Raw genomic sequence first — 13,398 nt, 5'->3', positions numbered from 1 at the left:
CATCAAGAAATTAAATTTTGCCTTTGTTTCCTTGTTTACAATTTGTATACCGTTCCTCTATTTCTCAAGCATATGGGACACTATTCATCACCTATTCCAGGAAATAAATTAATCAGATGATTTTAGTCGTCCTACAAGCAGGAAATGTAATACTTATGCAAATTGTGGTGTTCACCATCTTCTGTCCACCCTGAAATTTACAATCATAGTGGACTTGTGTGAACTTGTGTTCTTCCTTAACTTCTGCCACTGTGTTTTCTTGGAGGCATCTGTTCAATTTTATTTGGAGGGAACCCTTGTGTTTTTTATAACTAGGGTATGTTTACAATCAAAGGATAGTTTATCAATGAAAATATCCTGTCCGGACGGTAGCTTTAATTTGGTCCACTCAATGTATATTGTTGTTAGGTTTTACAATTATAGACCAACCTCCTCGTCTAAAAGAGTGTTTTCCCTTTCTTACAGGTACACGACGGATAATTGGATGACTTAAATTCAGCTGTTTTTCTGTATCTGTACCCTGTCCACAATGTGTCTTTTTTAAGTTATCGTCAAACTGTTTTCAGACCTCATTTACTACCATTGATTGACAGCATGAATGATATCGCCTTCGAAAGGGGCATTGTACTGGCAAGTCTGATTGATCTTGTATTGTGCCTGTTGGCTACATTTCTTTTATCATTGAAATTGGAGTTTATCTTTTTCAAGCGTGAATGTAATGGGTTTTTTTTGTGACTTGATCATTAGGATCCTCCTTGGCTGCCTCCCCGTTTTGAGATGAACACATCAAACGTTTTTTTATGAGAAGAAAACTGGATGGCTGATTCTGTCTTTTCAGAGTAAGGCACCTGCTGAATTGATAGAAATGCAACAAAGAGCTCCTCGCCATTTGTGTGTTGTCACTGCTGCGTTTGAGTGGATAGAACAATAGAGTTGAGAGGTGGCCTGGATTTAAGCCACGTGCCAACTCGTTTTAACAACATGCAGGACCAACAGAGCACAGAAGGACATGAAGCCGGTGTGCAGAGGAGGGAGGTAGAGTGAAAGGCTGACACCTGCATCTGCTTGAGTTATTGTTATTGGTTTTTTTTTTAAATGCACAACGGCAAGAATCCTAACCAGATAAGAGGAGGTTGAAGTGAATACCAATGAATGCAGGTGTGCCTAGGCCAAACATTAGAGCATGTATTAAGGATGCTGCTTGCTCATTGAAGGTCATCTTAAAATCTTGACAAGTATTTTTGAGGATTCGTTCGGTGAACTATAAACACTCTAAAGGCACCGAGCTGTGCTACTTTGGTTTGGATGGCTGGGAAATAAATCAATTCAGGCCTCACATGAAGCTCAGGCTTTTTGTGCTGTGCTGTTTATTTCTGCAGTAAAATAATCATTAGCCTATAAAATTCTGAAAGTGAAAAATGTAAAGGAGGCATATAAATAGTAGGTGGCGAGCAGTATTATGGATCTCTGGCCTTGTAGTTTCCCTAGGGACCCCAGTGGTTTTCTTTGTCTTGATTCCCTTTTTGATCAATTTGCTCTGCCGCCCCCAACAGCTATCGAGTGAAGGTCTGAGTTATGCAAACAAATCCAGCATTCCATTTACAAGACCTAGCTATTAATTCATGTAATCCAACTTTTGAATAATTTTATCTGTTTAATGTCTGTGTTGCTGTTCTTGTTTTTGATCGCTTGAGCTGAAAAATAAGCAAAAATGTAATCAGCTCCCTGATCTTTTCTTGCTTAGCTGGCAGGATTTGGAAGACGTACTGGAAGCGTCTAAAGTATGTTTAGCTGGCTTTGCAAAACGAGTTTCTCATATTTTTTCATAATTCTTTTGTTATAGATGAAGAAACAACGTTTTTGCTTCTTCTTGTTTTTCACTGAGCTTGGGCTTCCTCAAAAACTAAAGACGCGGAGGTGTAATTGGTGTGATATGGCTTTCCTCCCTGTGTGCATTTATTAGTCCAATGTAGATGAGTGTTGGAGTGTTTGCAGATTTGGGCTAATGATTTTGCATAGTGATTAAAATGAATTGGAGAGTATGCTTCTTTTGTAGGATCTGGACCCCTCCATCATTAGTGGATGGCTTGCTCTTTTTCTGTATCATCAGTTTTAGTCAGGCAGTGGATTCATTCAAGGCCTTGGGTTGGCTTTCATGAGCACAAACTCAAAGGTTTCTCCACTTCTTGTAATCATGGACACCGCTCTTCTAGGCCATTCACTGTCGTCTTGTGGCTCCTCAAAGGTGCCTTTGATTCCTTCACATCCGAAACCCGGGCCGCATAGTGCCACTTTATATGTTCCGCTTTCCTTCTTTAACTATGCAGCCCAACCCCACTCTTCACCCCCTTTTCTTGTCCTTCTCTCTTTAACTTTTTCAATGCCGCAAGCTCATCAATTTCTGGTTTTCTGTTTATTTCTTCGTGTTTAGAGCGGATTTTGTACTTTTTTCTTTCAAGGAATGAGCTCTTTTCCTTCTTCCATCCAGGTTCATCTGTCAGGGTGCTGTGGTGATTCACCTTTTTATAAATGAGCACTCATTTATGTATTTTGCTTTTACCCCCAACTTAAATGTGAAAGAATTGTGAGTGTATACCCATAAAAACGTTGGTGCTGCACAGTTCCACGGATCCACACAGCATTTCTGGCCAAACTCTTGGCGTTCTCTTGTTCCAACTTTTTAGTTAGTTGGTTACACAGAACTTTGTTGCTTTTGTCTTAGTACATCAACATCATACCATAAAGTTTTTTGATAAAACCATTTTTTCTGACAAGATATCATTACAATTTACTTTATTGTTTTGTTAATTTCTCTGCAACCTATATTGGTGAAAGAAAAAAATGAATGGATTTTAACTCATATGTATAGAAAGATTCTTGTGGTTTAAAGCAGCTTCTGTCAAATTAGCCAGACCCTGTGACATATGCGCACATGACACAAGCTGAAAAATAAGTTCCACTCCCTTGGCCTCAGAAATAGCAGCTATCAGTTACGTGCAGGATACATCCACGGTGCTTAAGTTTAAGTTAACTATTTGACTATTTCACCGCTCCGCTACCCTTTCCTCATGCCCCCTATTTATATCAAATATTTTGCAATTAAAGTGGGTCCTCTTTGCATCAGTTATTTGGAGAAATTTGCGGTCTTTGACGTGGATTGTTACGCTCTTATGTGCATGTATCCTGTGGGTCAAATACGTTAGTCAATAATCAATCTTTTTACAGGGCGGAAGTTTATCATACTCAAATTGCCTTTAATTTTAAATGAAAGCCCAAAGCATGAAATGATGCCAGTATCACCTGGATATTGTTCGACATTAATAAGAACATAGTTTAGATGCAAATTTCACTAATGGTTGTGACTTTATTTAGGAGACAGGCCAAAGCTAAACTGTAGCCTAGCCAGCATTCTTGTGGCAGTCTACACCATTAAAGTCTTTAATTAACAAAATAACATTCTCGGATATTATACCTCCACACCTTAAACCGTTTTCCCAGAGCGTCAGGTCACAGTAGTAAAATGATAGCATGTTTTTCAAAATGCGGCACCACTTCGTGTCAATAGTCAGAGAATAGAAATGTAGACTAAAACGTCTGTTTCAAAGTTTTATCTGAGCATTTGTCGTGCCCGACTTAAAAACAATGCAGGGTTTGACAATCTCCCTTCAGACACATGCTTAAGGATGAGTATTATGCTGGTGAGAGGAAGTGGGGCAAATTTATGATTATTGGATGCATCGCAATCCTGACATTTAAGTAAGGGAGAGCTGAGAAGTGAGATTCTGTTTTTACCTGAAGGCTATATGTCGGCACGAACACTCGCTAGGACTGCTCAGTTTGAGAAAAAAAACTAATTGTGATTTTTTTCAGACAGGTCAAGTCATTTATTTGTATAGCCCTTAATCACAAAATGTCTCAAAGGACTGCACAGGCCACCATTACACCATCAACTGATGTAAAACCGACATGTGGGCATGGAAATACTTAAATGCCTCATTGTGAGGAAAAAGAGAAACCTTGAGAAGTGGTAATTCATTTTCTAGATTGACCAGGCAGCAATAAATGCTGCATTGGGTAACAATACACATAACATAGTCAGCATCGATAAAAACATAGGGATTCTGTAAAATTCTTCAAGAAGTCCATGACAGCAATGCAGAAGATGATATGCTTCAAGTCCAGGTGCTTGTCCGCTGACTCATCCCGATTGGCTCTTCTCCCTCATTTTGCCAACTAGGCAACTGGAAGGGACTGGAAACTATGCATGAGGTCTGCATCAATTATAAGCTATAGAATATAAGTCTGAAATTAAAAACTTCCTCTGAGGTTGCAGATCTTGTCTCGGGAGAATGAGCATTCCACAGCACCAGGGCCCGAATAGAGAATACTCTCGAGCCTGCAGATTTCTTCTTGGCTCTTGGAGTCACAAGTAGACCAGTATTTTCCCAGCGGATGCTCTGTGCAGAAATATAGGGACTATTGTAACCAGAGCGTTAAGAGGGGGCATGTCTATTCAAACATTTTTATGAAAGTAAGACGACCCTAAAGTCGCATCTTGAGCAGACCGGAAGTCAGTGCACATTAGCCAATAGTAGCGATATGGTCAAACTTTCTTGTCTTAGTCAAAAGTTTCGCTGGTGCATTTGAACCAGTTGCAAACCTTTGATTCTAGACATCGGGAGACCATAGAGCAATACATTTCAGTAATATAGACTAGTATTTGAATGTTGATTATTTTTTTTATTTTATTTTTTTTTAATTATTATTATTTTTATTAAGAAGAAGAAGAGTGTAATTTCTGTTTTAGTTTTGTTTTTGTGACTATTTAATACTAGTGACAAGCTTTAAACTTGAGTAAACAGTGCCCTCGTCTGGGGAGCTTTGTGATAGTTGCTGTCACCACCTGAGGCTCACACATCGGTGTCTGGCATGCAACTAACAAACTTTGCCTCGCCTTTATTGGTTAGTGCTGTGAAAACTTGCCTCTGATTGTCTGGCGTTGTTAAAAGCAAGCAGTGACAATTCTGGTTGGCTGAACGCTACATCACTCAAAAAAATAAAAGGGAAACTATACATCCTTGAAAAAGAAAGCGCAGTGTCTTGAGATTACACAATCACGCTACGACACATCGCAATATCGATTTTGGTTAATCGTGCAAACCCTATCGCTTGCTAATGGTTATATAAACAACCCGCTTCTCAATCAAACTTAAAAATGTTGAAATCATATGACTTCTACAGTGCTGATGTAACGGACATTTTATCCCAGTTTTGTCGCGCTAAAATATAAACCCCACACAGACGTTATTGTGACGGCAGGCTGGACTCTGCCGCATTGCTGCCATTTATCAACCGAAAACCTGACGGCTTTGTTTGGAAAGTGTGAGCTCAGGTAGGTAATACAACCCAACGCTATTTTACTTAAACTAGAAATTACAGACGCACTGTTAAAGCAATCTAAAAACGTGTTCACCGGGATATGATGCATGGACATCTCAAACAATGTATTAGTGTAAGTGCGCATTTTATCATTGGTGATCTCAAACTGGAGGTTTGCAACAGGATTAAATAATACTGGTGTTTTGCGGAAGATTGAACACGTTTCTGCTTCTTCCTATGATGCTTGCGATATTTACGGTTGCAAATCAAAGTTTTTATACAGATAAAAAAACTTTTTAAGCTACCGGCTCTGAAGTAGAAATTTGGACTTAAATGAGTGTGTTCTATTTTGAAAGTTTGCATTTTCCATAATTTTTGCTTTGCTTTGTTACAGATGTTATTAAAAACTGCTGTTTGATTTTTAGTGAGGTAAAAAATGCTTATATCGTGGTTTCATAATCTTAATCTTACCCCCTTAGTCATAATTGAATCATAATATAGCCAACTATTCTCATCCCCACTGCTGATGCCCAAAATGTTTTTATCAGTGCTGATGGGGCCACACAAGATTACATTTTGTTGTGTGATTACTGTTGCCTTTCTATTTAAATTTTTGTTTTTGAAGTCATGTCAAACCGTAGCGTGATCGGTTGTATTTGCGAAAATGATTGATTTGAGGTTGTGTCCACTTGCTACCCCACTGCAATAGCCAAGTCTCATTTTTCAGCTTGACAAAAATGCTGGCAGACTGGTACCTTATGCTCACTGCTGTTGCAGCCACCAACAAATGAGAGAAGATATACTGAGGGGCCAGGATAGACTTTTCTAAAAGTACTTACCAATTTTTCGTAAAGGTCTGTTCAATTTAAAAATGTTTTCTGAACAAAAATGTTTGGGTCTTTGATCAATTCTGAAAGATTCTCAGACCATAAGGAGAGTGATAACTCTCCTTGACTGGCAACCCGCATAATTAATTGCCCATTTTTAGGAGGTTCAATAATGCGACATGACAGGCTTAATTTATCTTATTGTAAGACTTGGAGCTCAAATGCCCTCTGGTTATTTTGACAAAAAGGCAGGCAAGAACTCAAAATATTTCAAAAGATGAGTAATGGTGCCAGCTTCAATCTGGCAAAGCATACTTCTCAAGTGCCAAGAGTCAAATGGGGGCGAGCAAGGTCACTGGGTGAGTAATTGCTATATGCGTATTGTCCTTAATACAGAAATGGGCATTTTTGCTTTTTTTGCCAATCACATAACACCTAAATCCAACTGTTTAACATTTTTTTTAAATCAATGTGATGTGCCAGTGATATAGTTTGTATGTATTCATTTTGAAATGTGTCTATATTTGTTTTGATGGCCTCTGCTAATTAACAGGATCCAATCAAAATTTCTGGATTGACTATTTTCAATGTATCCTGTCAAATCCTTTTTAACATGTTTAAGTAATCTTGTCTAAATTGCCAGGAGGAATGTGCAGCGAATGACTTAGGTAGTGCACCTGTAATGTTTGTCTCTCTTCCTTTTGGTGAGGCTTTTCTTGGCTGGTCTTATTTTGGTGCATTTTGTGCATGTCAATTGTCATAATTTTCTCTGACTGGAGTGTGAACTACTATAAATGTTTCATAAAAGTGACCTTCATGCACATAATAGGTGACTTTAAGAGAGTGTTGACAGAATTAAATATGTTTGGTCCATTGTGATATTTTATTATCTCAAGCCGAGAAGATATTTGCGGAGACGGAGAAGTAATATGGGAAAACAGGCTGAGGCTTTTGGATCTTAATCTTTGATCTTATTGAGATGTCTACTAATGATTATGTCACATTAGGTTGTTATCTACAGCGTGTACTCCATTGATATCTCCGGGGGAATCGCTGGAATCGATGTATTTTTTATACAAAAATAACCATGAAATATTTTAAGTAACATTTTACTATGAACAAATATTTATGCTATTACTACCAAATTGTGGCTGACCATCTTTAGAAAACAATGTCTGCTTAGCCTACATGCCAGAACGTGCAATTATTCAGCACTATGACATATGCTCATATTCAGTGCACCAACCTCTGCGTGACCTATTTTCTTAGAAGAACTAAAAAGATGTGAAGCTCTTTAACCGTTAGTAATTCCCATGGAAGGATGTTTGTGGAAAAGCCAAGTACATGAATTGATGTAGTGTCATTATCTCGGTTTCCATAATACTAGTGCACGCTTGATCTCTTCAGGATGCAATGTGAGAGGGTTCAACACGTTGTCTCAGATTCACATGTGTGACACTGGATCCGTTTCTGTTGAAAAGGCACAGCCCCCTTGTTCTGTGTTAGTTGGTTATTTGTGCATTCTGTGCTAAAAACATTACTGATATAGAGATTTATTTCAAAGGTGAACTGATAAAATCCTAGGTTTTTCCAACTCATGCATGCTGACCTTTCATTTGCCAATTAGAATTTCTGTTTTTTGTTTTTTTCCCAAGACGGGGGAGAAACTGATTCTCGGCACCATGGATATGGACACTCAGCCTCAAGGACAGCAAGCGGCCATTCCAGTGTTTCAACCACAGGTTAGAAAAGGCTGATCAAGACAGTTTATTTATGCATCCATGTATTATTATTTGTGCAGAGAGCTAATTTTAGTCTGTACTACCAGATTCTCTGAACTCTTTTCCAAGTCAATGCAATGAAAATTCAAAAAGTGCATTTTTACCTGAAATTTAGACATTTTCAGTTGCGCACCATGCTTTACGGTAGCGCCCCTCCTCCTCTGCACCAAGTGTGAGTGTGTGTCTGTGCGGGGCCTCGCAGAGGAGGAGCTATCCGTGTTTCAACCAAGCCACAGAAACACGGGCGCGCAATAAATGAAGGAATAGTGACGGCTCCTCCAGCCAAAAAAATCTCGTTCTTTCCAGCCAGTGTGGAGAGATGTCTTGGGCTTTGTGAAATTAATGTCCATGCTTATTGTGCATTATGCCTCGAGAGCGTGGTACCTCGCACATCAAGTGTTGAACATCATTACGAGATGAAACATGAATTTGAGGATGAGTCTGAAAAGGCGGAGACATTAAAACGTGCTGTGTCCATGTACGGCAAACAAACACAGACCCTGAAAACCTTTGTCTAAAAACACCACCACTGAAGCAAGCTATCACATTGTTCACTGCATAACAAAGCAAGGAAAACTGTGTGCGTGCTGTGTCAGTGGTAATTTCTGTAGCACTTATTTTCAAGTAGCCTTCTGCCTTGCTGCTGTTATTTCAAGTCTTGATATTTTCTGCCTTCCATATCACTTGTTTTTTGATTGTAGTTTATTGTTGATGAAGAATGGTTAATTCTGGTTGATTCCTGTAGTAAAAAGTTCAAGTGCTCATATCCCATTTTTAGTTTATTGGTGAACAAGAATAGTGGAAGATCAGTTAGTTGGTCAGGTATACGATTTTAATATATATCCATGTTGTATATTTGGACTGGTGTAAAATTACAGCTCTGTTGGATACAAAAAAATGTTGTGTGAGTCTTTGTGTGGCACACTGATTTACAAGGAAATTTGATAGTGGGCACTCCACACCGAAAAGGTTGCTGACCCATGCATTATATATGGGACGGACGTATGAGGACGATGGTGAAATAAAAGAAGACACTGAAGCTTTTAGCGCAGGAAATCACTGATATAAAAATACAGCAAAAAGACATCCCGGACCTGATGGAGGAGGTGAAACGGCTGCACCTCCAGAACAACGAGAAGGACAGGAGGCGCCGAGCTGGAGCAATACACGCGGGTAAACTACTGTACGTGATCGGCACAGGGACTGAGATAAAGCCTTGCTCCCATGGACAGACTGTGGCTGCGAGTGTCGGGGAGCCTAGCATCGAGGATACCAGATCAATGGAACAACAAATTGCATCCTTCCTCTTCAGCGAAGGGATTGAGATGGACCTGGGACACATCAAGGCCTGTCACCAGTACCAGAGAGGAACCAGAGACTGCCAGCCATAATTATGAGGTTGACCAGTAGGAAGAACAAAGTTGCATTATTAAAACAAGGACGAAAATTGAAAGGCACTAACGTTTACATCAATGAGCATCTGATTAGGAAGAACTTTGACATCGCAAGGAAGGCAAGATTTCCAAAAAAACATGGTAAAATACAACACACCTTGGGTCACTAACTAAAATTTTCATCAAACTGAACGAGACTCCAGAAGAAGCTAAAGTGTTATGAGTAAAGAATTTGAAATAACTTGATAAATACAACTAACAGAAATCTGTCAAAGTAACCATAAATTGTATTGACAACCAAAAAAGACAACTACATTAACATCTCAAAGTACAACTGGGCATGACATGGACATTTTGAAATCAATACTACAACAACAAGCTAGACTTTGATAAGAAGCACAATATTGACCAAGAAACAGACCCTGAAATTTTCTGCGAAAACAATATTTCCTCCCCTGTTTGTTGAGAACTGGAATTATATCACCTAAGAGCAAAATAATAACAGAATTAAACACTGTTCGACCGAAGTCCGCAAAAGTGTGGGAGCACTTTACAGAACAAAATAGTAATATGGCACAAAAGCACCGCGAGGGTGAGGTGGCAATCAAACCCAAAACATGGAGTCACTGAAGAGGATGAAGGGAGCTCAGGAGAAGGGTAACCCGCTACATTATTTGTTTTTATTCGTTTGTGATTTGCGTTTTTAATCGTGGAAACGTAACTTTCGTCTCTGGTAGCTAACTGATGATAGTGTTTACCTTTTAGCTGTTGCATGTGTGTGTGTGTGCGTAAAACGGCCATTATTAAAGACGTGCGTTACTTTTAATGCAGAACGCCAACGGCGGGGTATCCCCGCACACCTCAGGTGGTTTGCAGCGGAGCGGTTTTACGCGATACTCCGTATTCGTTTCGTCACGTCTTTTGGAATCATGTCACCATTCAAAATAGTGACTACCATATAGTTAGATAGCTATGACGAATACAGTTTTGACCAACATGTAATGCAATCTTCTAAACCAGAATTGACTCTGTTCATTATAAACACAACCAAATATGTGCTGTGATTTCTCTGGATATCTGATTTGCTGAGTACATGCGGTTTTTGAGTTTTTTTTCTTGCCCTCATAAAGGTTTTTAGATCAGGAAATGGTGTAATAATACTCTGTAGTTTGCAATAATCTGATGTCTGTGCAGCCCTATGAGACTCCTAGTTATTAAGGGCATCACAAACAAACATGTCTTGACTTAAACCGCCGAAAGAAAAGGCGAATTGGTGAATGCGGAAATCGACTCTTGGCGTTTGCGAACAAAGCGGCTATATAAAAAGTCTCTCGCAAGTGAGATGCTGCCTTTCAATATGGTTGACAAACCAACGTCCAAAAACATTTGTACAAGTTCGATAAGCTATGCGACCCACCAGGCAAAACAATTTTAGGTTTACAAGTTTATATTAAGTTCATATTCTGCTGTATTCAAGTGTGTGTGTTGGAATTCGAGTGTTTTTTCTTATCCATGCACCCCATTTTTGCACTTTGTCAAATTTTGCGCTTTATTACTTAAAAGTTGAGTCAAAGACCTTATGGTCTTGTTACGTCGCCTAAGCATTGATCCTCAGAAGGTTTCATTCTAACAGGCTGAAATCATGCACTTTTGCATTTTTTTAATAAAAGGAACATAATCCTAAATTAATAATGATTTCTTGATCTTTACATTGCTCTTCTTTGTTAAAGTGTGCAGTGTAGGTAATAGTAAGCTCATATGATCATAGTAGAATATGACAAGTAATCGTCTCCAGAAATTCGTATTTGACAGCCCTGGAAATACAGTACACAAAATTGAAAAGTTATGATACTTGGCTTAGTGCAATTCGTCACTCTTTGTATTGTGGTCTATACATTTGAGATGTACAGTACAAACGCCGCCCGAGCTACGATCGTTCGCAAGTTGCTTCAGTGCTATATTTTGCATGTTTATATAAGTATGTTTAATGCTTGTATAGGTAACCTGTATTGTTTTTTACAAAAAAATAAACATTTCATAAAATAATATGCTCTATAAAGATAAATAAAGTGAGGTTTAACTTACTTTTAGGAGATGCGCTTTGAGAGGCCATTTTCTCAACCGCATCAAGCTTTCTTATTCCACTTTCATTTCAAAAGAACCATCTCGCTTCTTCTTTAAACTTTACACCAACCATATTGAACAGATGTACAAGATAATAAACAATAAAAAAGTCAAAGTTCTTAACGTGCTAGCCATACAGTACACGTTGTTATGATTACACACGAACCAAGAAGAAAAAGCCGGATTTTTTTCTTCAGTGTGGATGCTGGGTGACCTCTCACAGCCCACGCGGTGGAAAGAAGCAATACAATACTGTCCTCTACTCGCAAAAAGGTGCACACAATACAAAAGCTAACTTAGAGCAATTTCCGGATATTTTTCGACATCCAGAAACAAATGTTCGTATCTACCGTTTTGCGCAATTCGAATGGTTGTAATTTGGGGAGCTTCTGTTATTGCATGTGCTTTTTCTTTATTATCGTCCTTCTTTCTTTCAATCATACCAAGATCGGGGTTACAATTGTATGAGGCGGGCAGCTGGAGATTAATGCACATTGTTTGTATTGATAAGACCTCTTGAGGCTAACACACCTAGGCCTTTCTGCTTATCTTTCTTGGTTCGATAAACTGCACATATGGTTGCTGTTGGATTTTACCTCTGTCCTTCACCAACCCTATTGTTTTTTTTTCCAGAAGGATGTTTTTTTGCCTCGACAACCATTGAATAGTCTTTAAACAAGGGTTTTCATCCATATGCCCCAGAGTAAATGTGGATTTTTGTTGCAAAATAAACCACAATAAAAATAGACTCTAGTTGTTGTTGTTCCTTGTATACGCAAGCACAGGCATTACACCACTAATACTGGAATTGTCGAGGGAGTCAATTTATTCTAATTGCAAAATTAAGGATAATTGGGTTGCCCACAGAAGAAACTCAGATAAAAGCTCTAATGATTAATTTGACTTTAGGCAACCCCCCATACACTCAAACTAGATTATTTGTGGATCCCCCAGTTGTTGATTTATATGTTCTTTTTCACGCTTAATGACTCTTTTTCTCAGTGGTTTTGAAGCTATTTCAAGTTTTGCTCTTGCATTTAATTCCAGTCCTGCCCTTTGTGCTAATCTTTCACTGTTGCCAAAATTTCACATTTGACGAGAGTTGACATTAAATATAGTAAATTAAAATTTCTTCGGATAGACACGTTTCAACAAGTAATGTTTCTAGTACACTTTTAGGGAAGGAGGCTTCCACCACCCGGAAGAAAACTGAATTGTATATCCAATACAAGACATTCTGAATGTCTTGCATTATATAGTCGTTTCTTCGAGTCCCGGAGGTGTGATGCATATGCATAAGGTAAATGAGATAGGATAGTAAGCTGTGCATTTTCAATGGCGCATTTGTTTTATCCGTGCAGGGAGATTTAGGAGCAGTCACAAACGCAATCTCTCCGATGTGATTTTGATCGTCGCTGTATAGCTTGACAGACACAGACCCGTGAGCGCGAGAGTGGAGATGGATTGAGAGCCAAACGGGTAGCACCTTTGGGCTGTATTCTGGCGTTTTGGCTGCCTGGTCGGCTCACTAGCTGAGGATGAATATTGCATGGTGCCATGCTCAGGGGGGCTATGATGGCTGAGAGGAGGTGTGAGCCCTTCTGCCTGCCAGTCACTGTCTCTTCTTGTAGTCCTCACTTTCTTCTTGGAGTCTACATTACTCTCAACTATTTTTTAGTTGTGTGTGTTTAATGCAGTACAAGACAATAGTTCTCAAAAGTAATGCACAGAATTTTTGGCATTTTTTGTGCATTTTCGATTTCAGCTACAAGAAAAAAATGAACCCAAAACAATAGCTCCCGAAAGAAAAATACTTATACTTGAGAAGAGTTGGTGCACTATGTGGCTGCTTATTTTTCCATTTTGCACCCGAGAATGAAGTAGATGGAGAAT

At 38.9% G+C, this 13,398-nt stretch overlaps 1 protein-coding gene across 1 annotated transcript in view; it reads left to right on the top strand.

Annotated features, from left to right (window-relative positions):
* The window catches only part of nek7 (NIMA-related kinase 7), a 72,247-nt gene that overhangs the window by 17,285 nt on the left and 41,564 nt on the right, over positions 1-13,398 (top strand). The window contains exon 2 of the mRNA XM_088348828.1: positions 7,862-7,948. Coding sequence (XP_088204954.1) covers positions 7,889-7,948 — 60 coding nt within the window. The 5' untranslated portion in view covers positions 7,862-7,888. The remainder of the gene's footprint in view (positions 1-7,861; positions 7,949-13,398) is intronic.

Source organism: Urocampus carinirostris, chromosome 12 (assembly GCF_059441175.1).
Source record: "Urocampus carinirostris isolate Australia breed hairy pipefish chromosome 12, RoL_Ucar_1.0, whole genome shotgun sequence".
NCBI classification, from domain to species: Eukaryota; Metazoa; Chordata; class Actinopteri; order Syngnathiformes; family Syngnathidae; genus Urocampus; species Urocampus carinirostris.
The sequence above is the reverse complement of the archived record's forward strand: the minus strand, read 5'-3'. Positions and strand labels throughout refer to the sequence as shown.